Source organism: Centruroides vittatus, unplaced genomic scaffold (genome assembly GCF_030686945.1).
Source record: "Centruroides vittatus isolate TY-2023 unplaced genomic scaffold, ASM3068694v2 contig_921, whole genome shotgun sequence".
Classification (NCBI taxonomy): domain Eukaryota; kingdom Metazoa; phylum Arthropoda; class Arachnida; order Scorpiones; family Buthidae; genus Centruroides; species Centruroides vittatus.
In genome coordinates, this window is record NW_027122608.1 from 468,604 (window position 1) to 493,276 (window position 24,673).

General features: G+C 37.9%; 3 protein-coding genes across 3 annotated transcripts; all 3 read right to left on the minus strand.

Annotated features, from left to right (window-relative positions):
* Positions 1-2,734: 2,734 nt before the first annotated feature.
* Positions 2,735-13,764, minus strand: mrn (general transcription factor IIH subunit 4 marionette). Its single transcript, XM_067281539.1, has 14 exons — positions 13,520-13,764; positions 8,767-8,871; positions 8,572-8,703; positions 8,019-8,112; positions 7,851-7,945; positions 7,675-7,786; positions 7,521-7,589; positions 7,356-7,439; positions 7,155-7,287; positions 6,474-6,525; positions 4,910-4,988; positions 4,788-4,835; positions 3,267-3,407; positions 2,735-3,189 (listed from the first exon to the last, which is right to left on the minus strand). Exons 1-14 carry the CDS (start codon positions 13,639-13,641, stop codon positions 3,079-3,081), a joined length of 1,377 nt encoding a protein of 458 aa, XP_067137640.1. The 5' UTR covers positions 13,642-13,764; the 3' UTR covers positions 2,735-3,078.
* A 1,854-nt stretch (positions 13,765-15,618) lies between these two features.
* Oseg6 (intraflagellar transport protein Oseg6) lies at positions 15,619-20,465 on the minus strand. Its single transcript, XM_067281534.1, has one exon. The coding sequence runs from the start codon at positions 19,787-19,789 to the stop codon at positions 15,764-15,766; it is 4,026 nt and encodes a 1,341-aa protein (XP_067137635.1). The 5' UTR covers positions 19,790-20,465; the 3' UTR covers positions 15,619-15,763.
* Positions 20,466-21,099: 634 nt separating this feature from the next.
* On the minus strand, positions 21,100-22,990 carry LOC136984501 (uncharacterized). The gene is made up of 2 exons (XM_067281502.1): positions 22,174-22,990; positions 21,100-22,076 (listed from the first exon to the last, which is right to left on the minus strand). The coding sequence occupies exons 1-2, from the start codon at positions 22,988-22,990 to the stop codon at positions 21,100-21,102; spliced, it is 1,794 nt and encodes a 597-aa protein (XP_067137603.1).
* Between the last annotated feature and the right edge of the window lie 1,683 nt (positions 22,991-24,673).

The following is a 24,673-nucleotide window of genomic DNA, read 5'->3' on the forward strand; positions in this document are numbered from 1 at the left end:
TGAAAACAAAAACAGGAATTTACCGCTTGCGTGACTGATCGCGGATTTTTTTGGTTTGTCTTTTCCTGCTGTAGGCACTTGAAAAAGCTTTTTTCTATATTCGTGGATTAGGCCAGGCACTGAAATGAAGCGACCAAGCGATGGGAGATAAGATCCGGCATATGGGAACTTTTCAATGGCCCGAATTCGATCCCAGGTTTCCCAGGGCGTAGGCCGACATCTTCGCCACACTGGCCAAGATGTCGGCCACTTAAATATTGCCGATCATTAAAAATTAAATATTATGGAATCATTTCGGTCGCAATCAATAGGTCTCACAATATTCAATAATAAAGTTTGTTTAATTTTGCCACCGGTCCAAAAAGATCGGGAATTGTTAATGTAGGGGCCCTAAATGTTATTTTGTTTTAGGCTTGTAATAAATAATTATTTTTACCAAAATTATGAGAAATATTTATAGAAATATTATTATTATACAATATTGTATATTAAATAATTGATTAATTTACAATTCTGAATATCCTAAACGAATTAATTTAATTCTAGTTACTAAATTTAATACGAGATGGCGAATTAATCGCTTATCTTCACTCCAAATTATTTTACATCTGTATATTTAATTAGCCAAATTATAGCCTAATGAATGCGACGTTACTACGATTCATTTATAATTTCCGGCTGTTTCCTGTAAATTAAATAATTTTTTTTTAATTTGTTAATTCCTAATTTAAGGAAAAATCACTAAAAGATCTGTCGGTTTGGTTCGGACTGTGAATATTTTTACGTAAATTTGACATCATCCCTTCAAACTCTCATTACAGAACTGAAAAGATGACGTAAAAGTGACGCAATTTAACATTTGTTGGTTCTTTTCTCCTTATGGCAATAAGGATGCCATATTTCCATACCCATTGCTTGTTTTTCAATGGTCATAATGGGGAGACAGGGTGGTGACTGACAAGTTCCCACTACCACGAAAAATTCATTTGTAGTTGCTCGCTCGGATAGGATCACGAATACTCAAGAACACCCGGCTGAAACTTGATTCCAATTTCACATTTCCACTGGCAATGGCGATTGATGGCAGCAAACATCCAGTAGCAAAGATACGTAGTTTAAACTGTTGAAAGCAGGGGCGTTTGTGGCTGTGCAAAAGAATCAACCAAAAAACATTGAAAAATCAGCCAATTAGATGCACCGTCACAGTACAAGTATGGAATAGATTCTACTGTTCTGCTATATACTTTCAATTTATTGGCTACCGAAAGAGACAAGTCATAGCGGCAGCGGTAAATATGCGACATACCAGAATTTTCCGTGATCTTCTAGACAGGTGCCTTCTGGAATTCTTTACATAGTAACTGCCATTATTCATTGTTGTTGCAGCTGGAAACTTGCCAGTAAAAACTTGAAGTTTTATTACAGGTATCCCTTGCTTAACGCGCGAAAATAATTGCGACAATCCCTTTACATACGTGGCAGAAGTTTTAATCAATTAACTACGTTAATGAAGGGATACCTGTATTTCCAATTGCAGGAGCATTCATAGTCGTCATAAACTTTCAGTGCCATAACACCCTTCAAATGGCTGTATAAAACTTATTAGCGAGGTTGCGGCCGATTTTCAACGCGAAAACGTGAACGTCGGACGTTCAGTGCCGCTTTGCTGTGAGCCTAGAAGTTTGACAATGCAGTTTGGAATGTCGAGCATGATTCCACTGACGTTCGAAACGCCATTGTCAAACTTCTAAACTTGCAGGAAGGCAGCGCTGCACGTCCGACGTTCACGTTTTCGCGTTGAAAACTTCGGCCGCAACCTCGCTATTGTTGAAGGGTCTGGGTTCGTATCTTAAGGCAGTCTCTTCTATTTTCTTGTGATGTTTAATACGTAAATAGAATGATGGAGGAAAGTAATTAAGAAATATTGATTTATCTGATAGTCTGGCACATGGAAATTCTTACCAACGGTTGGTTGGTGGTGGTGAATGACGTCATTGATAGTTAGTCTTGCTGTAACCCAGAGAATCCTATAACAACCCATAAACCATTGGATATTTTACAGGTAATGTTTTTTAATGATGCCTGGTCTCATTGAAGTGGTGGGTATTTCTAAACACTCTTAACAATAAGGTTAATCCACTTATCAGATGGCAAACCTCGTGAGCATGGCAAGACATTTTTTCATGCTCATCACAAGTTTGACCTATTGGGGCATGAAGTGATTACAGGATGGAATCTGCAAATCCACATCAAGCTATCCATGAAATTTTTGAGCCAACCCAGATTGGATTGGAATAATGGAATAAGGAAACACAATACATGGGCAATATGAGTGGGGCGCATCCCAAAAAGACTTTCAACAGGAAAGTAATTTCTATGTCAAGTAAATCTGGAAAACTCCTTGTGGCCAGCACATAAAGTAATGCAAATCTGCAAATTGGGTGAGGTGCGAACCCGTGATCAGTTACGAGCATTCAGTGGTTTATCCATTCTGCACCCGTGGGCTCTGATCCAATTCCCCAGAACATAAAACAGGTATATCACACCTTCAACTATCTGACATCACGGAATTCAGTGGCTGATTTGAATCATTCTTCTGCAGCATAACATCCAGTTTAAGTTGAGGCTTGGATCTTTGTTCAAATCTAGTAGAGATCCCCACCAGCAGGTTAAATGTTACTTAACAATCTACTGAACGATGTCTGTTATTAGTAGGACTAAGCATAATAATAAATAAATGTAAAATCTTTTATTTTCAAAAGGACACATACATACACAACTCGGCATGATAATTACATGTAACTTATCATGATAAAAAATGGTAACAAAGATCAGGTAATAAAATGTTTAAAATGATAAAGAAATATGGTTATTTACATGTCATTTATTGCATAATTGCTTCAAACTTTAATAAAATATTACAACGGACGAACTATGAGCCTTACGAGACGCAATTTGAAACGTTCACGATGCAGTGGCATCAAATTTTGATTGTTCATTCCGCAACCTACCTCGTCACACTAAATGTAACTTTGGTCTAACAAATGGACTCACATAACAATCGTTATTAACAAATTCCTAATGGTCTTGTCTGTGACGTTTCCAAAATCTCCTGACGTCGTCGTGTCCCGTCTTACTAACCACGATGACTCGTTTTATTGGATTATCCCAGATTAAAACATTGATATCCTAATTACAGGAAGAAAATATGGCTTAAGTAACAATGCGGTAAATAAATAATTGAGTTGAAGTAGAGTTTATCATACCCTTGCGTAATTTCTTAACAGTTCGAAATCACTCTGAGACAGAAACTGGCTATAAAGGACGCCTTCCTTGAAGACAAAGCGATTCCTTTCCATCTCCCATAGACGAATTTGATCCGTCACGGTGGCGGGAACGGAAGTTTGCTACGGAAACAAAAAAGAAAAACACATTTCGTTGCAATCTGTGCAATTGCTAAAGCACCGTCACCTTCTACAATATGCAACAGCAATAGCTGGAGTTGCTGGCGAGACTAGAAACAGCAACTGTAAAAACATCTTAAAATGACTGTACTCGAGCTTACGTAAAGACTTTCTAACTCTACGGAATCATTATTTTTTGGAGTAATAGAAGGTAAAAAGGGGATGCTCCAGAAATAAGATTATTTTTAAACTAGATTTAAGATAACTATTAACAAGCAATTATTTATTGTAACGTTGTCGTAATGCACTTAAGTTTAGTTGTGTTTTGCCCCTGTACATCACACTTTTCCTGTTAACAATGAAGTCATGCCGGTCGTGTATCTAATTCTGCTCGGAAGAAAATTTTTGAATCGAAATAACGTGACTTCCGGGTTAATTGGGCCTCCTGCCCCTAAGCTTTCCATATCTGGTCTCGACTTTCATCTATATAATACTGTTCTCGTGATTAAAGGACAGACAACAGACGGATGACAGTGGAAATTTATAGCTCTACAAGTTATTCAAATTGCAGCCCAATTACTTAAATTATAGAATTTAGTGTAAAGATATATTTTTCAGTTTGTTAATCTTGTGCTAAGATGAATCATCAGAAATTAATTTTGGTTTGTTTAGATTGGCAAGGATGTAGCAATGCAACACTTGGGTAATCTGCCAAGGGAGTACCACCTGGAACTCCCAGGGAGGGCTTTTATGCAGAACTTTCTCCTATTTAGGGTGCGACTATACAGACGAGCTAGCAAATTTTCCGAGCGAGCAAGAATGTGGCAAGAAGAGGTGATGTTATTTCATGCTCTTGTCTGTGTGGTTGCATAAATGAGAGTATGAAACAGAGAGAGCAAAACGTCATCACCTCTTCTCGCTCGCTCGCATCTGCATAGTTGCACTCTTAGGTGTTATACACACAAAGAAAACAGAAAATTCGACATGGCTAGCCCATTGATGATTGCAAATCTGTGACTAACAATTCTCAAAGAAACCACCAGTTTTTGACCGAGGAATAAATAAATCTGGCCCTTTTATAGGAGAGCTCTGACAATTTCTGCTTATCATGATGTGTCACCGATTAAATTGCCGAACTTCCTTTGCATCTTCTTCTCTAAACTAATATTAAGTTAGATTGTAATTCAACCACATTATTTGAGGAACATTCCTTTTTTATGTACTGTAAACTGAAAGGAATTAACAAATAACAGCAACAATCCTACATTTTGTAAGTGTGGAACAAGTATGCTTAAATAATAGCTATACAATAATCTAATAGTCAGAGCTATAGTCTTAGGAAGACAATATGCTGGTGAAATGCACCATTTACAATATACTCACCTCGTTTACAGTTATTGGATGGGAGTGCATTCTCAGAAAGTTGATAATCTGTAAAAATATTCAAATTGGTGAGGATTGGAAATCGTCAAGAGTTTCAATTCAAATTTGTACATTTGACCGACCTGATCGGCAGTTATGCCACTCTTCAATGCCTGCCGAACGCTGTCTCTGGTTAAGATGCCAACTATTAAATTCGGAAATCTGAAAAATTATTAAAACTAATAATTTCTTAAGTCCATAATTGACTCTAAATGTTATTTTACCAGTGTATAGTCTAATGGCAGCTCGGGGACTTTCTTGAAGTCAATGACATTAGACTAGGCTATCGGAATGGCACGGCATCGACGCCAAACTTTGGAGTCGTATTGTTACTCTAGATCAGATACCAAACATGAAGATTGTGTTCTAATCACTATTATTTCCATTAAAGGTAGGTCTGAGCCACAATGAGATTGACCAATAGAGAATAATGCCTAGACTCATCCTATCGTTATAGGGCCAAAATGGTTAAGGTATCAGCCTGCCATTTTGAAAGATGCGAAAAATGCCAGAAGTTTTCATGGATGGTCTGTTCTGCATACGTCAGGCCTCTTTTACCATCCATCAATCAGCCTTCATTATGGGCATAGAACATTCACAAAGAGTATAATTAAGAAGCCCCCATAGTGCTCAAAGTGCAGAGTGGAAAACCCCGAGATACACTTCCAAATCTGCTAAATCTATATAACCTCTTTATCCTTCACATAATGTAAACTCATACTTGGTACTTGCAATACAGAAGCAGGTCATTCCAACAGCAAATTCCAATCAAACAAAAATACTTTTTTCATGTGCGGCATCAAACCCAAGATCCCACGTCTCTGCTAATGATCAGCATTGGGGTTTCTCATTTCCCGGTCTTTTGCTTGTCTCGAGATTTGTCTATCTCGGCTGCTTTAATAGCGACATCGAGCTTATAGCTCGATAATTTGGCAGTTTGTTTGGCTTTAATAATTGGGTTTACGAAGAAAAACTTTGTACTTGCATACTTCGTACTCGTTTGTATCCTTGCCCAATTTGCACATCCTGGCGTTACGCAGTTATTGAAGCTACCAGGCATGTTAAAAATTAAGACAGCATAAGCACAATTATTCCAGATATTACAGGTTCCGTTAAGTACTGTCACAAATAGGCTACCTATTGATTATTGACAATCTGTGATATGCCGTAATAAGCAGGTCTAAAATTAATAAATACAAATGTATTTTGACAGTTTGTGAGTTAATTATACTTTCTATCTACAAAATTTCCTCAACTTTAACACAAAATAAGAAAAAAGTGAATTTTTAAGAAATCTGCGGGATTTTCCAGGATATTTCTTGGGTTAAAAAACAGCCGGGATCCGATTGGAGAAACCCTAGTCAACTTGATGTTATTCTTTGTTTGAACCAGACAAGGTGCTCCCCACAGGGCATCCCAGTTAGCCAACACCACAGGAAATGTTGAAATCGGCACTCCCCAAATGGGATGAAAACACAAAGCGAGCCAACAGTGGTTCAGAGTCCACGACCATCCCATTTCTCATTACCATGTTCGGTTCCCGTCCCTCACAACTCAGTTGCCCCATTATGGGCCCAGCTGAACACATAATGGGCTTGTTAAAAAAGCCCTCTTAGTGCCACAGGAGTTATATTTATATTGTCTTACCTATAAAGCATTTCACAAAACAGACCAAGCAATGCCACTTGTAATTGAGAATCTGAAATTAAAAGTTAAAATTAATAAACAAATATTTTATAACAACTAAAAAATTCTCATAGATAAATTTAATTGGAAAGAATTTATAAAATACATATTTATTTTTAGTTTTAAAGACAGAGGGTGGAGTGATTTCGATAGTACAACTTCCAACTGTTATGCGGCAAATGCAAAGATTTGTCTGTTAACAGGTGACAGATTTCCTTTGGTGTTACAAACCGTAGAGTCCAATACTCGTGGGTGGCAAATTCCGTTGACACCAAACATCGAGAAATTAAACCAGTAGACTATTTCAATTATCGAGACAATTGGTAAGGTTAACTGTTGACATTCAATGTCACTCAAGTGTCCAGATCTTGTAAGTTGGCAAAACCCAACACACAAGAGGCACAATAACTGTTTTTGGTGTGTTGCGGTCTTATCAGCATCTTTTTAAATCAATATTTATGTGTTTCTGCACCTGGAAAACTTAGGTTTTCCTTTGTTCTACATATCTAGAATTTGATTCCTTTGCAAATTCATTCGTATTTTCCATCCTTTAACGAATGCATAGTGCTGGATATGCTTTCATGTCTTGAACCATTAGCCTAAAGTTATAATAACTTCTATCTTTAAACACATTTTTCTAACCTGTATATGCATAAACTCTGTAATTGGTTTCTACTACGATGAATCCTGGCCTGTGAATGTCGAGATTAGCATCTTTCATACCCGAAGCAATGTTTAACGACAGACGAGTAGGATAAAATCTTCCGGATCTCCGCTAGCATAAATAAACAATAATTTATAATGATCAAACAAAATTCTATAGCACTAAAACATATCACCTACCTTTCGTTGATAAACTAAACCAATTTCTCGAAGATGTTGCAGGAATGTCAGTAGCGTTTCACTCATTCCTTCTGTGCTGTAAACCTAAAATGTTCAAAATTTTAATCACTGTAACGATTTTACTTTCAATAAACTCCACATTTTATATATTAGATATAAACAAACCTTTCCTAAAGTAAGAAAACTCAACTGAAAGAGAAACGTCAGACATTCCGTTAAATTCAGTCCTCTCTCCTACAAGGATAAAAGTTTAATTAGCCAAAAATCAAAGATGGAATCCTAATTTTGCTAACCAAACTTGCGGCGGAATCGCTCGAACCTCGGCTGCATTGAGATACTGGAGCATAAAATACCAAATTTGAGACGACGTGTCCATTAACAGGAACTGAAATCCCTCGGTCGTTATCGTCGGCGTCGATTCAGATTCCTCTCTGAGTAAAAACCAAGCCATTTAGTCGGTAAATACACATCGTACAAAGGAAAAGAAATACTTACGATTTCATCAGTTTGGCAAGCTGAAGAATCGTTCTAGTGTCACTACTGATTCCTTCTGTAGACTGTTGTGAACCGACCATAAAATGCAGCACGCTCTACAAAACAAGTTTCCGAAATGCACACTTCACTCAAATTATCGAGTAAATTATTCATTCCGACACTGCTTACCTCCCACCTTTCCATTGCATATGTGTCTAAGAAAGCAATATCCCTGGCATGTTTATCTTCTTCCAAAGTAGTGCATACCGACCAAGGTTGCCCCCTAGAATTAATGAATAACAGAAGATTTCTGTGCATCATTATTGATTTTAAATAATAGATAACTACACATCGCAAGCTTTCTGTAGTGAAAGTAACATTCTGAGTAGTGTTTTACAGGAAAACGACCTTTCGGAATGCTAAATGAGGTGTTTCTTTCATAAAATACTGCTTGGAAATGTTGATAATGGCCATTATTGACTTTTTATAGCATACGGCTCTGTAGAGTATAGAGCATTGCTCATCTGTAGAATCAACTGAAGCACTTTGAAGATATTAACAATTTACACTGTTCAACAACTCAACAGAAGAATAAATGGTTTAAGACTATAAAAAACAATCCTCATACCGGTACTCCAATATCATCTACAAAACAGGCTTAGGAAGTGATATTGGTTAAGACTATAAAAAAAGCACACGCACTTACATTTAAAATCAATAATTCAAATTATAGACTACTCACCCTCCCAATAATGCAGTTTTAATATTCTTTCTGAAAGTACTGTGAAGAAGCCAACCGGGCAATCCTCCCGGCATAGGGTTTTCTTTCCACAGGTGCAGTTCGCATAGTACTTCGACAGCATCCAGATGCTTCCTACAAGAAATTAAACATGCATCGGTAAAATGCAGTTCCGAGATATCGCGACCGCACACTTACTTAACATTGTGTTGGTTGATCCATCCGCCGATTACTGCCTGCGGAACAGTAGACTCCACAAAGAGCAATCTCATTATGTAGTGTCGGGCCATCACCGGTAACTCCCTGAAGACAATTTCCATATTTTAGATTAAATTGAAACTTTTAATGACTAGTTTTAATTAAATAATTATCACAGTGCTTATATAAACAATCCATTTAAGTTTAGTCTCATATTATTGAGTCATTTAAAGTTTATGGTAGCAATTCTACCATAACAGCATATTAATTCTGTTTTTAAAGGGTAATTCTTCTAATTGTCATTCCAAGAATATCCATTTCGGTGGTAAAGGGTAAAGGTCGACTCAAAAAGACAGCATTCTGTTGTGGGACGATGGCAAATCCTATCTCCGGACGTCATCGGTGTATTTTCTGTTGTGGTTCTACACAAATGGGAGTCAGCCTTAACTACAAGAATCACTCAAAATTATTGTGAAATGGTTAAGAATTTCTATCTGATATGTTCTGTTTAATGCCTTTTCAATATGTCATGTAACAAGTTCAATCAATCAACATCACCTGCAAGGACATAAATCTGTCAAATTTTATACAATGTAGGATAATCAGAGCTACAATTGAATCAAAATCATGTTTTATTAATTTAAATATTTGCTTGTGTTAGAACTGGAGTAAAATCGTAGTCCGAAATGAAGCAGTTGGATCTTATCAGAGCCGTAGACAATGCCCACTGGAGTAAAAAACAGTCAAAGAAACGGACTATCTACGTGCAACCATTCACAAGATATAGTCCTCCCTCCCAAAATTGCATCTTTAGGAATTTTAAAGACCTCGGAAAAGGGGTAAAATTTAAAAGTGAACAAATTTCTCAAAACAATGCTAAAAATGAGCAGTTTTCCACTTTACTAGAGACAGCCAAAGCTCATACAAGACGAGAAATGCCTCTGCACCAACTACTTTTGGGGTACGTCTATATAATAAGTTATATACCATGCCACTGCATCTTGCAAAGAATGACATATACACCTTTGACTTTTTTACTGTTATAGATATGGTCTGCAGCTCTGATAAGGTCCCAACCACCTCATTCAGAGCTGCATCTGTACCCAGTCATGGCATCAACTACTTGAAATAAAGAATTTGCAATTATGTTGTTACTTTACGAAATAAATTATGCATTTTACCTCATTAATTAAGATCGCCACACTTTACAGTAAATGGCATTTAAACAACGAGACTGATAGATTAACGTCATTGTGGCCCCTAGCCTTAATAATAAAACATATGAAGCGTGCAATGCCATAAGGTTGTAAATGCCAAAAAACAAATTTTTCAGGAGAGAGAAAAAACACTTTTTCTAATGAACAAACTTTAATCAAATGCTAGAAAAATTATTTTAACAATTTATAGTTTGGAATAAAACATTGGGTTTAATTTCAAACACCTACGAATAATAGTAAGGAAACAAAAAAATTTTAAAAACAGGGTTAGAGCCATAACGTTGTAAATGCCAAAAACGATTGCAGTCATAAAATTAATGTTTCTACAGCTGAAAAACAGTTTTGAATACCAAAAACTTACATTTAAATTATTAAACACAATTTACAAATTCAATATCAATTTTAACATTAAAAACTGACAATAATCTATTAATGACTTGAACTGGGCTGTAATCTTTATCAATAAGGTATTAATTTAGTGTAATAAAAGTTAAAATGTATTTAAAAACTTCAAATTTGAAAGATTAATGGAAGTCCAAATATCATTTTGAAATATCAAATAATAAAGTGACAGGTTAACTATTAATAAACTGGCATTTAGTTATCCGGTTCTGCTAGCATCTCCTTGAAATAGGTTTGTGCTATTGGATTTAAAAATGGTATCATTTTACCAATGTCAGGTTTCTTCTTTTGAGGAATCCCAAAATGGGAGCGAGCAAGAGGAAGTGGAAGATTTTTGAAATCATCAATGCTAACTCCATCTTTCAGCACATTAAGCCCAGTGCACCATCTTGCTGCTTTACCTCCATCTTTAGCAATCATAACTTTACCAAAGTTATTTGATGAGAGTCTAATTTGGGATGCTGTTGAGATTCCCAGGTCTTTTGTATTCAAAAATGCGTGGGCAATCGATTTAAAGTCATGAAATTTCTCAAATACGATGCAGGTAAAAGGGATTTTGGTCCCTGCACTTTTAATGAAGTCCACAAGATCCTTTAGTGTGTAGGTTTTGCATTTTTTCCTCCGTTTTTCAATTAGTGCAAAGTCTCGATCACAGCTGAGAAATGTGTGACCCTTTACAGGGTATTTATGTGTTATTTCTGAAAATACATTATTGGCCAATAACACCAGATACATGGCTATCACGTATTGATTTTTGTTTTGACCAACACAATTGTCTGTCCACAAAGTCAGCTTCTTTCGGTCACCAATAGCAGCCTCAGTAGTAATATAATGGTATATACAGGATGATATTTCCAAAGACCCTCTTCCTCCAAAATTCTCACTCCACAAACACATGCATCCTTTCTCTTTAATTGAATCGTGAATTCCAAGGTTGTAGCATGCCAATTGTTGAGCGTAATACATTTCAGTGTGTGTTAATTGTGGTATATACATTTGCTGCTGCAAGTCAAAAGATATAACATACGAATCTGAGGTTTTAGCATTTTTTGTGTCATCAGACATGTCTTTTGTGGTTACTTCAGCTCTGTAATGATGTAATTCCAGTTCTGTTTTTGCTGATGCATCACCAGCTTTTATTCGTACATCAAGGCGGTCACAAGTTGAGCAAGTGTCCATGCGAGGTCTTTGAAAAGACAGATTGAATTTGGTCAGGAAAATTTCATTGTACCATTGTCGAGTAACTGGGGCTTTGCTCCCAGCATACTGTTGACAATATTTCTCAAGGAAGGCTCTATACATTCTGCTAACATTGAGATCAGGTGATAAGTACATTTTATCTGTACTTTTGGCTCGAGCATAATGACTTTCTTCACTTGGAAAACTCTTAATGTGCTCAATTATTTTTTCCGTCCACAACTGCTTTTCAGTACATTTTCGCTGGCCTCCTCTTTGATCAGTAGCATCCATTTTTCCTTCCAAAATCTTTTCTCTAATCAACTGAATTCTTCTTGCAGTAACCCCGAATGTATTACACAAAGTCTTAAGACAAACTCTTATTTCACTTCCACCGGGAAGAAGCAAATGATAACTGAAAGAGTGTTGCCTTCTACTTCCAGAAGGATGGTGGTACTTCCCATATCGTCTCCTTTTTATCATCTGGGGATGAACAAGTCTTTGAAGATAACTCTGTTGCTTATTGTAGTCAGCCAGTTCATAAAATTGTTGGAAGAGTTCCTGACGGTAAGCCAACGTTACGTTTTTGCAAGCGAAGGAACACTTGCATGTCACCTGTAACGTAAACAAAAAGTTTGACAAACTTGTTGGAAACAGTCATATACAAGTTGTTCACCCATGCATAGACACAATAACTATCCATATCTTGCAAATCTCAAATCTACGTCTATATTTTTGAAGTATTAAGTCTTTTACTTACCCCTGTTGGTGGATCCTTTCTCGGATTAACTTTCTGTGATATGGGAGAAATGTACTCTAAGCCACTATTTTTTTGTTTCTTTTGAATGTTCTTCTTCCATTTTTCTGCACATTTCTTTCTTCTTTTAGGTATTTCATACTTTAAGGAATTCATTTCACTCGTAAAAAACTCACTGCGTTACAAATTGGAATAACAAAATGATGTAAAAGTAAACCGTAACATTTTACGCGCCAAAAGTCACAAGGCTTGCGCTTTGGCGCTTAAAACGTTATGGCTTGCACATAACGTCATCTTCAAAATATAGCCACTTAGAGCGCCACAATCGCCACAATATTTTTTTGTAGGAAAAAACATTGCATTTAAAATTCATTTCTTCAATAAAACAAATTTTGAGAAAAATGGCATTTACAACCTTATGGCATTGCACGCTTCATATATTAATATTAATGAAGGAAAAAGGAATAATACCAAAAATATATGCAAAATGATGGGTAATAAAAGATTTTGGATGACATTCTCGTCTGCTTAGTCCTCGTAATTCAGAAGAAACGTGGCCATTCGCACCAGGTTTTGAAAAATACATTTTTTACTTATGTCAGCATTAAGATTTGTGTCAGTGAATTGACAGAGTAAGGCAACAGAACACACGGGTGATCTACCAATGGGGTAACTTCTGGCAGGATTTTCTACGTTTTGTTCGGGTGTTAGACACATGAAGAAAACCCAGAACACTGAATTTTGTGGCCAGCCCATCAGTCGGGCACGAACAAATGACGAACTACCAGCGTTTGACGGTTTTTATTTATTTGGCCACTGGCACACTCGATTTGTGTCAATGTATGGAGAATTTCGGGACATTGTATGTTAATTATATAATGCTACTTTACGAATTATAAGATACTGTATGGCTCATGACAGCTGACTAGAAACATGCATACACATCAACACAGCATTGATTTGTACACATCCAGCAGAACCAGTATATTTAAAAGTTCGGTTAAGGTTACCCTTGGTGCCAAGATGGCGGCTCGTCTCTGATTACAGCAAGGAAACAATGGGATGCACGTTCTAACCTAACCTATTCTAATAATTTGATTTCTAATCATTATAGTAATTAGAATAGAATCTGATTCCTTGCTGGAATCAGAGACGAGCCGCCATCTTGGCACCAAGGGTAACATTAACCCATATGGGTTACCTGAAGACGGCCAGACATGCTGCAGGGTGGGAATACAGTCGATTTAATGTAGCTTGAGATAGAGTTCTGAGGTATTCGTGTAGGTTACTACACTTTAATCCCTTCGAAGATGCCGTGCACATGTTTAAGATGAAAAATAAAACAAATTGACTAATTATAAACGTAAAATTCAAGTAATATCCTACGCAGGAAACGAAAAAACCGGCAGGTCTGCCATATTGCCTCGACGTTATCACATGTTTGGTTTTGTTCAGTGTTGCCGGATCGATTTGACATTTTGATTTTTTATGTAAACGTTTCCAACTGTTGCCAGATGCACTTTTTTAAAATAATTTTTTACGGCGAATCTATTTATAAATGAAATTATAAAAATGAAAATAGAAATATTATAATTAATTTATGATTATTTATAGTATTGGAGATATTCGAAAAATACAATGCTATAAAGCATTGTTTTATCTCATATTAAAGCCGCTTTACCAGGAAGCGCAACCATAATTTTGATTAATTTATAATTAGAATATCAGCTACACGATATACGGTGGCCGAAACAGCTAAAGGGATCATAGTGCCAATTCTTATTCGATTCCAATTCATTCGAAGGGCAAGCAATTGATTGCTCATTGTAATGTCAACATCCCGATATTGACACCCACGATGAGAGTGTTACCTACATGAATCCTATACGAATGGCACAAGGAGTTTGTTTACCATATTAGAGCAGCCTCACTGTTGTGTGTTAAGGTGTTAAGCTATTACCTTAAATGATATGTATTTGAATCTGATCTAGACCTTCATAAATTATGGACGAACGATGGAGTTCCCCATTTTTACCATGTGGCACTCTGTAGACTGGACCAATGCTAAGCTACAATTGAGAAATGGCAGCACATTCAGTCCTGTACATTATCATCATCCAATTAAACTATTCATCTATTACAGGATTTAGTGTGATCGATTTACTTTCATCAAATGACTCGTCAATCATTTTGATCGGACCAATCATTGATCCACCGCATTAATATTAAATTGGATAAGATTGAGAACAAAAACCAATGTTTCCTGTAGCGCAGGCAGTTTCAAAATTGATAAAATGTTTTGTAGATGATAATTGGAGAATACAAATTTGTTCCTGGATGAGGCCAAGATCCTTCAAGGACTATGAGGGCCAGAGAGAAGAAGAAGCATTTCTTAGAATCATCCAAATGTAACAATTAATATTCAAATAACTTTAAATCAGCCGTAAAATGACTTTAGAGGACTCTGGTTTGTAGTGGATGAGCACTAGCGCACACAATCCTCATACCAAGAGTAGACGTAACAGCCTGAGTTGGAAGGGCCTGTCAGACGAAGACATGTGAAAGTTGACACGTGGATCTGGAGCCGTATTCTGGTCACCGTCTCTGGTCTCTTGTCTCTCACAAGCCGGTCGCTGATTGGCTAATTCTAATGATTAGCCAATCAGCGACTGGCTTGTGAGAAACAAGAGACCAGAGACGGTGACCAGAATACAGCCCCTGATCTCTTTCAGCAGCTTTGTTTTGTCAATTCCAACATCTTCCATCCCTTGCATCTGTCACAACCTTTCCAGCTCGGGCTGACTCATATCTACTATTTTGCTGGATGGACTATAATGGGCTCACAACCCATTCAGACACTAGTTTACTCCAAATTAAAATAATCTTTAACCTAGTAATTTTGCAAAAATTATTAAGTTGTTTACTTTAATTCTAAATTTGAATTCAATTCTTTATGCCAAATGAGGGTACTATCATTTATCGCCATACTTTGATCATATAAATTGTAAGGACCAAGTTTGTACATAGGAAGATAAGCTGTGGCTTAGAGCCTTTCATGTTTACATCATTTGATGAAGGGTCTGTTATGTTATAAGTTTCTTCTAAGAAATGACTGCTCACCACAGGATGTATCCAATACCTAGCATAGTTGGGAATCTGTTTCAGGTCCATACAGTAATTACAGCTTCAGTACATTCATAATTGCAGAGTAAGGCAAACTGGCTGTAATCTTGACCATATTACCATCAAACCAGACAAAAAACTACTAGCTATTTGTAGGAATGATTACATTGCTTAGTATATTCTATCAATAAACTTCTTTATTATATAACTATGTAATAAATTACATGCTTTGCATACATAAAATATAAGATTTTGTGCATATAAAATGTGTATAACAGAAAAATATCACAGAATTAAACACCTAAATGCAATTTAAATAAGTTCACTCCTCGGAATCAAAGTAAAGAAATGACTTGACATCCTCAACTCTCTTGATATCTTCGCTTGCCACCTTTTCGTTACACATGGGGCAAACCTCGTGTGATTCCAGAATCTTGAGGAATTCAGACATTATGGCAGGAAACTGACAATGCGGGCAAGAGGTCAAATCTGTTTTTAATATATGACAACCTGTAGCAATGCAGAATGGTATGGTGTTTCGGCACTCGGAACAGGATAATTCTGTTTCGGGCAACTGATTGTTGCAATACGGACAGGGGGTGGATGGTTCTTCCTCTTCAGTTTTCTGTGGCTTTCTAACAATGGCTTCTATCTTCTTTTTGTACTTTAAATCTATTTGGTTCCTGTACTCTGGCCTCATCAGCATTGCTGCGTAACTAAATGAAGAGTTTTTGAGTCCCGATCGATGACACTCGATAACAGTAGATGTTAATATAGGAACAATGTGGGCCGGAAACTTGCTAATGTTGTTCGCCACTTTTATTAACATTCTAGCACTTTTTAAATGATCTCCCCTTTTCACATGTATCTTCACCAGAATGTAACTGTGTAGAATCATCAAATTTGTGTACATTTCTGCAGGCACTTTTATCTTTTGACGTTTTAATTCTTGATACATGCTGAATAGTACATCGTGTGCGTTTCTGTAATTACCAGCATTCTGTTCTTCTCTTGCAATGATTATTGCAGTTTTAGCAGCCTCTCTATACTGTTTCAGAGCCATATAAAGGCGGAATAAGTGCTTGAAATCCTTAGGAACCCCATCTCTCTCTCCCATTAAGTGCTCAATTAACTGCCGAATTAACTGTTCATCTCCAGTAGTCCCTACAGCCTGAATTGCAAGCTGAATAGCTTCATTTTCATCATTTCCAATAACTTTCAATAGATGCCTGACTGCTTTCTTGTATTGTTTTGCCATACAAAAGAATTTACCTGCCATAAAATGATTGCTGTTATTTTCATAAAATGTTGCGATGCTTAAATAATCTTCCTGAGTTGCATCATCACCAATCGCATCAGCATAAATGTCCATTTTTCCATTAGACTGAGAGAGTTGAAAAGCTTCTTCGTTGCATTTTGACAAAACAAGAAACTGAATTGCCGAGGTCACATCATTTAACTTCTGGAAGAACTTAGCTACCATCTTAGCACCTTCGGTTGATCTTGTTTCTCTCACAATCCTCACGGCTTCTTCTGGATTATTTAAATGTTCTAGCTGAATTCTGATGACGCTTTCATACTCCCGAGCAACTTCGTATGCTCTAGCTGCTTCTCTATAATGCCCATCAGCTTCTTTGGCCTTAGCATACTGTGCATGAATCTTTGGAGATGTTACATTTGGCAACAACTCTCCAACTTTGTTCCAATTTTTCAGTTTTATATATAGAGCAGCTGATTTGTCGTACTGATGACCTCTCTCGTACAGCACTGCCGCCTCCGAATACTGCTTCATGCTCTCTAAAATCTCGGCACACTCCCTCTTCAGAGTTTTATTCGGCATCTGCTGAGCAATTTGTATTCCTCTTCTTATATCACTGCATCTAATGGACATTCGTGCAATTCCTGCTTTGCAAGCATCATCGTGTGACATTTTGGCTGGATCATTGGTCATCCCCTTCTCATAATGAACTAAAGCATTGACGTAATCACCAACAAATTCCAATTGCTGAGCATATTCTCGAGATATAAATGGTATTTGATTAGGTGCCAACTTTTTTGCCAGTTGTAGCGCTTGTTCCCAATGAAGTAGATCTCGTCTCATTTCTAAAGCAGCGGACGGTGTTCCGGAAGCTAAATAAAGATCTTGTGCAAGGTTAAAATTGTTTTGAAACATTGCTAAATGGCCAGCAAGGAGATTGCGATCCTCTATGTTTTTTACTCCTTGTAACGACCAAACCATACCAACATCCCCGATATGCCTAAACACACGGATAGCTAAATCCACATCTAAATTATAAATTGCACTGTTTCCTAGGGACACCCAATCATCATTATTATTTAATAAATGGCAGATTGTCCAAGCTTCTCTAAATCTTTGCAATTTTAGGCTCTTCTGTAAGGCATCTTTCATCTCTGCAGGTGAATAATCTTTTAGCTTCTCCTCTAACTGATGAGTACTTAGTGTAAGTGTTGTAATTTTTCCACTTTGAGTCTGACAAGTCAGCTCACCGCTGTATAAAAGCAGAGGATACTGTCCCGGTGGAAGCTTTGTTTGACCTACTAATTCAGCTTTAGGGCCCTCAATAGTTTCTTTGGCATGAACGAAAGTACCTATTTGAGTATCATCATATGCAATGAAGATTCCTTTATCCATTGGCCACTGATCCCAAAGAATGCCTCTAACAGTTGCAGGAAAATTCACAATTTGGATTATTTGATCATTCACAGGATTATAAATAAATCCGTCTGTCTTATCATCCACAATAACGAGTCGTGTTCCCGATGCATCTGCATGTATGTCTCTTACCCCCATCACGTGACGATACTCGTTAACCATTTGCCAATCTTCTAACAGAAAAAACTGAATTGAACCCGTATCAGTGCCATAGATAAGAAAATCATTAGTCATTATGTGGCAGGTGATGCGAATATTACTAAAATCTCCACCAGGGAATAACCGAGCTTCCCTTTCTTCTATTTCGCCATTTTCACCTTCAATAATATGCAATTGTATCTTCCCTTCGAATAAAGCAGATGCGTAATCACTGTTCATTTTAATACTCTGAACAGTTCCCAGGTATTCTCGGTCATGTATTGGAATGGGTCCCCTTTCACCCAAACCATAAAACCAAGCTCTGTTATTCATTCCAACAGCAAGATGATAAGGGCCAAGGGAAAGAAAATTAGGTTCTACATCGACTCTTAACGTTGTAGTCATCTCCTGTTCAACTATGTGTGATATAGTAACTTCCAACAAAGATGTAAGGTGTGCTATTTTAGTGCCATAACTGTCTCCAAGAACCGGTAATTTTGTTAAATACACATGAAGAGCATTACCAGTTCCCGTAACAGCTAACAACTGGCCATCATCAGTCCATTCCATCCATTCGAGACCTCTTTCGTCGTCAACTGTAATTATCGATTCAACTTCCTGAAGATCATTTAAATCATAAATCTTTATGGTATTATCACCACAAGAGGCAACTTTGTTATTTGGCAAACAAGTAGCCATATGACTTAAATTATCTTTGTGACATCGAATTTGGAATAATTCTTGTCCAATTTCTTTAATATGGGTCGAAATAACTATGAAGTAACCATTGGTAAATCCTAAAAGGATGTACCCATCCCCATACCATTTATAATCAATAATTGTGCCATATCGGTCTTGAAATGCTAGAACAATTGGATTTTCGGGATCATGAATATTGAGTAGAAACAAAGTCTTTTGGTTCAGTACCAAACTAACGGTATTTTCTCCCGACACTCTCTCGTCTTGTTTCATAGACGAGAACTGTACTAAGGTCGGCACAGATTTCAAATTACTTTGGCAAATTGTATCGCCATCATGATTACTAACAGTTAAAAGTTTATCTTCACCCACTAGCGCTAGGTAATTCTGAAAGCTCCATCCACCCGAAGTGATGCGCTTACTGTGCTTACCAAGTATAGGAACTTTCCTAGAGGTGCGATGATTATAAATTAAAAGATTTCCCTTTGCAGTACCGATGGCCAGCATTGGAGTAGTTTTCGACCACAGTAACAACGATAATGTATCCCTCAAGCCCGTGTCGACTTGAGACATTCTGTTCGAATTAGCATCCCAAAGGATAAGAACTGGCGAACGATCATTAATGATACCCAAAATATCACCATCTTTATCCCATGCCAAGCCTGAACACATTCCAGGTAAGCTAATCTGCTCCTTTCTATCCCCATGACGATCGTATATGTTCACAATATGATCGTAACCGGTAGTCACTAGATAATTGCCACCACCTTTCTGCCAGGTAAAATATACAGGCCCAACGCCATGCGTTTTTTCTGGAACCGTAAACACTCTCTTCATATTGTCAAACTTAAAATCGGTCGAAACGCTCGGGTATTAATAACAACAACCTCACGTACCACGTAGTGCTAACAAAGTTTACAAAGAATAGATCATATAACATACTGTAATCTGACAAAATGTTGCTTCTGTAACAATCTTCGATTAACAATTAAGAAATGACAAGACGCAATGATATTTCTGGACAGAATGTACAGGTTTCCCTTGCAATTGTTCATCTGCAAACTGAAAGAATGACCTTCGATTCATCAATACAGCAACTCGTATGTATTCTGCTATACTTGAAGGCACCTTTTCTTCTTTAAATCATCAATACAGCAGCACAAACAACTTGTTTGCATTCTTCTATGCTTCAAGGCACCTTTTCTTCTTTCACATCATCCTCTACTTGCTGTAAAAGTCACTTTAATCTAACACATAGTACCCTAACGATAAGTATGAAGTACCTCTTCTAAGTTCTGATTACATAAATACGAGATAAGAACACCGTGTGACAATGCAACATTCACGCCCATCACGAACATGTCCAACCTAAAAATAAGTTTAAGATGCTAAACTGCATCTAAAACGATTCTAAATCATCAGCAAAATGCTGATTATATACAAATTTTATCTTATCGATCGTTCGACATGACTTAAATCGATAACAACAACACGTGCACAATCAATGGCTACGTTTCCGTCTCTTGCCACTAGAGGCGCCTCTCAAACTTTTATTCATTTTTATTAGAAAATAATTAAAATTTTCATCACTAGAGGCGCACTTCAGATGTAATTTTTTAGGAAATTTAATAATTAAAACTGTCTTTCGAGGCACGTCTCTATTTCCCGAAGAATAATGCCTGAAGTCAACATTGTACTGTACAAGGATCCCCTAATTCAAATTTGCGTGAAGTTATAACGCGCCATTGTAGGATCAACTTAATCCGGCGCATGAAAAACTCTTGGACAGCGGCTTTTCCGATCCCGAGCAATAGGCTGAGTGCCACCACATCACCACAGGCTTCAACGAACTCATGATAAGTATAGAAGTGGTACGGAGTGCCCGCAAGGCAGTTAAAGAAACATACCATTATTTTTTATTTATTACAGTATAGTTTCTATTGATCGACTGAAACCGGCTTTTATTCTCGCAGCGAGTGAGTCGGACCAGTTACCCCCAATGTCTCCAATGACAAGACCAGCGACGACTAAACGTACCACAGACAATCCAGCCTCAACGCGACGAACTACCACACGCTCTGGCCGACATGTATCTTTTCCCGCTCGTTTCGTGTCGCCTGGTGGGGGAGTAGTTGTGGTCGCTAGCGTCAGAGATCCCGAACACTGCCTGGTAACACTTGCCAACGAGAGTTGGCTGGCAACGTGAAAAAGAGGCGCGAAAGTTCGCGGGGTTTGCCTGGGCGTTGGCCGAGGATGTCATCTAGGTATGAAAAACAAAAGTTTAAGCCTTGCAGAACTTCGTGCATGAATCGTTGGAATGATTGGGCTGCGTTGCAGAGACCAAAAGGGTGGAAAACGAATTCGAATAGCCCAAATGGCGTTGTAATGGCAGTCTTTGGCACATCATCTGGGTTAACTGGTATATGATGGAAGGCTCTAACCAAATCGATCTTGGAAAATATTCGGGCTCCGTGTAGACTTTGACCAAAATCGTGGATGTGTGGCACTGGATAGTGATCGGGAACAGTTATCCTATTCAGGGCACGATAGTCTCCAGTAGGTCTCCAATCGTTATGGCCCTTCGGCACCATATGGAGGGGAAAAGCCCAGTTGGACTTTGATGGTCTGCATATACCTAACTCCATCATGTGCTGGAATTCTTGCTTTGCTACTTGCAGCTGAGCCGGATGCAATCTACGGGGTTTAGCAAATATGGGTGGACCGTGTGTCTCGATATAATGCACTGTGTTGTGCCTGACTTTATCTGAAAACGGTCGAGGACGAGTGAAATGTGAAAAGTCCTGCATCGGGGAATTGCTGATTATAGTTTTGACTGAAGTAGGTGGTCCTGTATAATATATTCCTCGTGTAGTAAGGGAAGTCAGGGGGTCAACCAGTAATCTGTTTCTGATGTCGAGAATGAGTCCAAAGTTGGCCAAAAAGTCTGCACCGATTATAGGCTTCTGCACATCAGCTATGGTAAATTCCCATCTGAAAGAACGTCTTAAGTTGAGGTCAAGTTCTAGCACTTTTGTTCCATACGTCGAGATTTTAGAGTCGTTGGCAGCATACAATTCAACCTTTGTAGGCTGATTCTTAGTGCGATTGGGAATGATCGATAAATCTGCTCCAGAATCAATTAAGAAATTTAAGCCAGTTTTGTTGTCATACACAAACAAACGGCTATATTTAGGAGCCAGGCTGGACCCACAGGCCGTTACTGCGGCTGGCTGCGCTCGTTTCCCTGATCAGCAGTTCGGTCGAAGGAACACGGCAAACGACATTTCCTAGCAGCTGATCCAAACTTATCATGGTAGTAACAATATCCCTGACGATTGAGGCTTCTTCCTCGAGAGCGTGAACTAATGCGATACCTCGAATTCGGGTCATGTCGGTTTCCTCTCTACTACGATAACGGGGACGAGCAGTACGCGATACATTAAGTTCTGCAACCTTCGTTATGAGTTCTAAAATCTGCATTTCGAGATTTTTGATTAAGGGATTTTCGGCTTCTAAGTTGATGCTGGCCAGTTGGGTTGGTTCTGTAAGTTCAGCAACCTTGTCAGCAAGGATGGCTAGCTTGTCTAGTTCATCACCGCTAACAGCCAGAATTGTCTGAATATTTTTGGGGAGACGTTGGAGCCACAAGTTTCTAAGAAATTCTTCGGCAATCTTGCCCGCTGAAAGCTCCCTCATTTTACGGAGTAAAACGCTGGGTTTCTGATCCCCTAACGCCAGATCTTCAAGCAGAATTTTAGCCTCTTTAGCAGCGGAGTTCTGAAAAATTTCGAGGAGTCGATCTTTGAGTTTAGTAAACGGAGCCTCGGCTGGACTGTCAAATACTAAGTCACTGACGTTAGATAGAATCTCCGCGTCCAGGGAATTGATTAAATAGTTGTACTTAGTGTTCTCACTTGTAATCCGATTAATGGCAAAAGCTGCGTCTAGCTGCACAAAAAATAATTTGATGTTGGTTTTAGTGAAGATAGGCATTTTTGCCTGTACACGTCCGATTTCCAACTCGTTCTGTTCCGCCATTTCGGACGCCTAACTATGCGGCTACAAGGAAAGCGGGATAGTCTTGGATTAGGCTTAGCCCGAGTCAGGTACTCTTAGTCTTATTGAATTTACGATTCAGAAACTGATCATAACTGCATGTCCTGTTAAAAAATGTTCCTTCATAGACACAGAGTTGTTCGCTATCCAATTCAGTCGAAAGTCCAGGTAGTTCGTTAATCGATCACGTTCGGGTCACCACTTTGTCATTCGATCCTACTGATCTTTAGAACTAACGCTAAGCAGTCAAACACGAACAGTAACAAAAAAACTTTATTAAAAAGGTGAGAACTGTCACCGACATCCTCGGCCAACACCCAGGTAAATCCCGCGAACTTTCGCTCCTCTTTTTCACGTTGCCAGCCAACTCTCGTTGGCAAGTGTTGTCAGGCAGTGTTCGGGATCTCTGGCGCTGGCGGCCACGACAGTATAAAATTTGCGACGGTGGAGTGGCCGAGTAGTCAAGATGGCAGCGTACCGCTTTGGAGGATCCGGAATCGAATCCAGATGGGTCGGAAATCCCACGAATTTTTCCTAGTAGTCCTTTTGGATATGTCCCTATCCCTCACGTCTGCTCCTATTTTGGGCTTGGCCAAACTCATGATAGTATGGAAAAAGGTACTAGTGCCAACAGGGCATATACAGCATTAATTAAGAAACATTGACAAAAATTTTCAAAAACTGTTTTATTCTTAAATTATCTGTTTTATTGGATTACCTGAAAACTTATTTTGCATTAATCTTGAAGCATCAATTGTAATTTTGGATTGCAATTTGATGATTATTAGCATCATTAAAACTTAATTTGATAATCATATTTCTAAAAAGCATCAGATATTTCTGATGCTAGAGATAAGAATTGTATGCAAATCATCCCTGCTCCCTAATTGCAGTCATGTAGTCAGGGGATGGATTTTTAAATAAGATAAAAGCTGAAAAAACTGAATAGGCTCATAAAATAGGTCCAGTATTAGTAGATCTGCCTATGTAAACACCTTCATTATTTTAATTTTCCCACTTTTCTAAGCTGGGTGAGGGCAATTATTATTAATTCAATTGTTCAAGATAAGTTTACATTAACTAATAATGCAAGAGACAAGGGTAGGAGTGTAAAATTAGGACATAAACACAAAGAGAATAAGATTGTGATGAATGACTGGTATTTTTCTTTTAAAAAGTAACAATATCCTAAGTTTACATGATGAAAGTGACAGTATATTACATATAGGGACACTGCTAACTTAGCTGAGGGCTATTATAGTTTTAGAGGGCTTAGCCACTTCATAATATCCTGCAGCTATGGCACTGCCCCACTGTCATTCTGCAAAATATGCCAATTGATAAACTAATTGGAGGTAAAATTAATAGTGCAGAAGTTTCATTATTTCTGCTCTACCTTTATTGACGGGATCTTTTTTTGAGATGAAGGCATAACAATGTGCACCAAAGTTTCAGATGAAATAGCAACAAAGTTTCCTCTATTAATCCAGCCAGTTTACACATTTTGTATACTACACATGGCACAAGATGCACATTTTATTAATGAGGTGGCAGTAGTAGTAGTAGTAGTGAGGCAGGAAAGGAGTGCCACTGTAGAATGATAAACCCAACACAGCAAATCCTGTTATGGGTTAAGTCCATCTTTAATCAATAAAATTGAGGTCA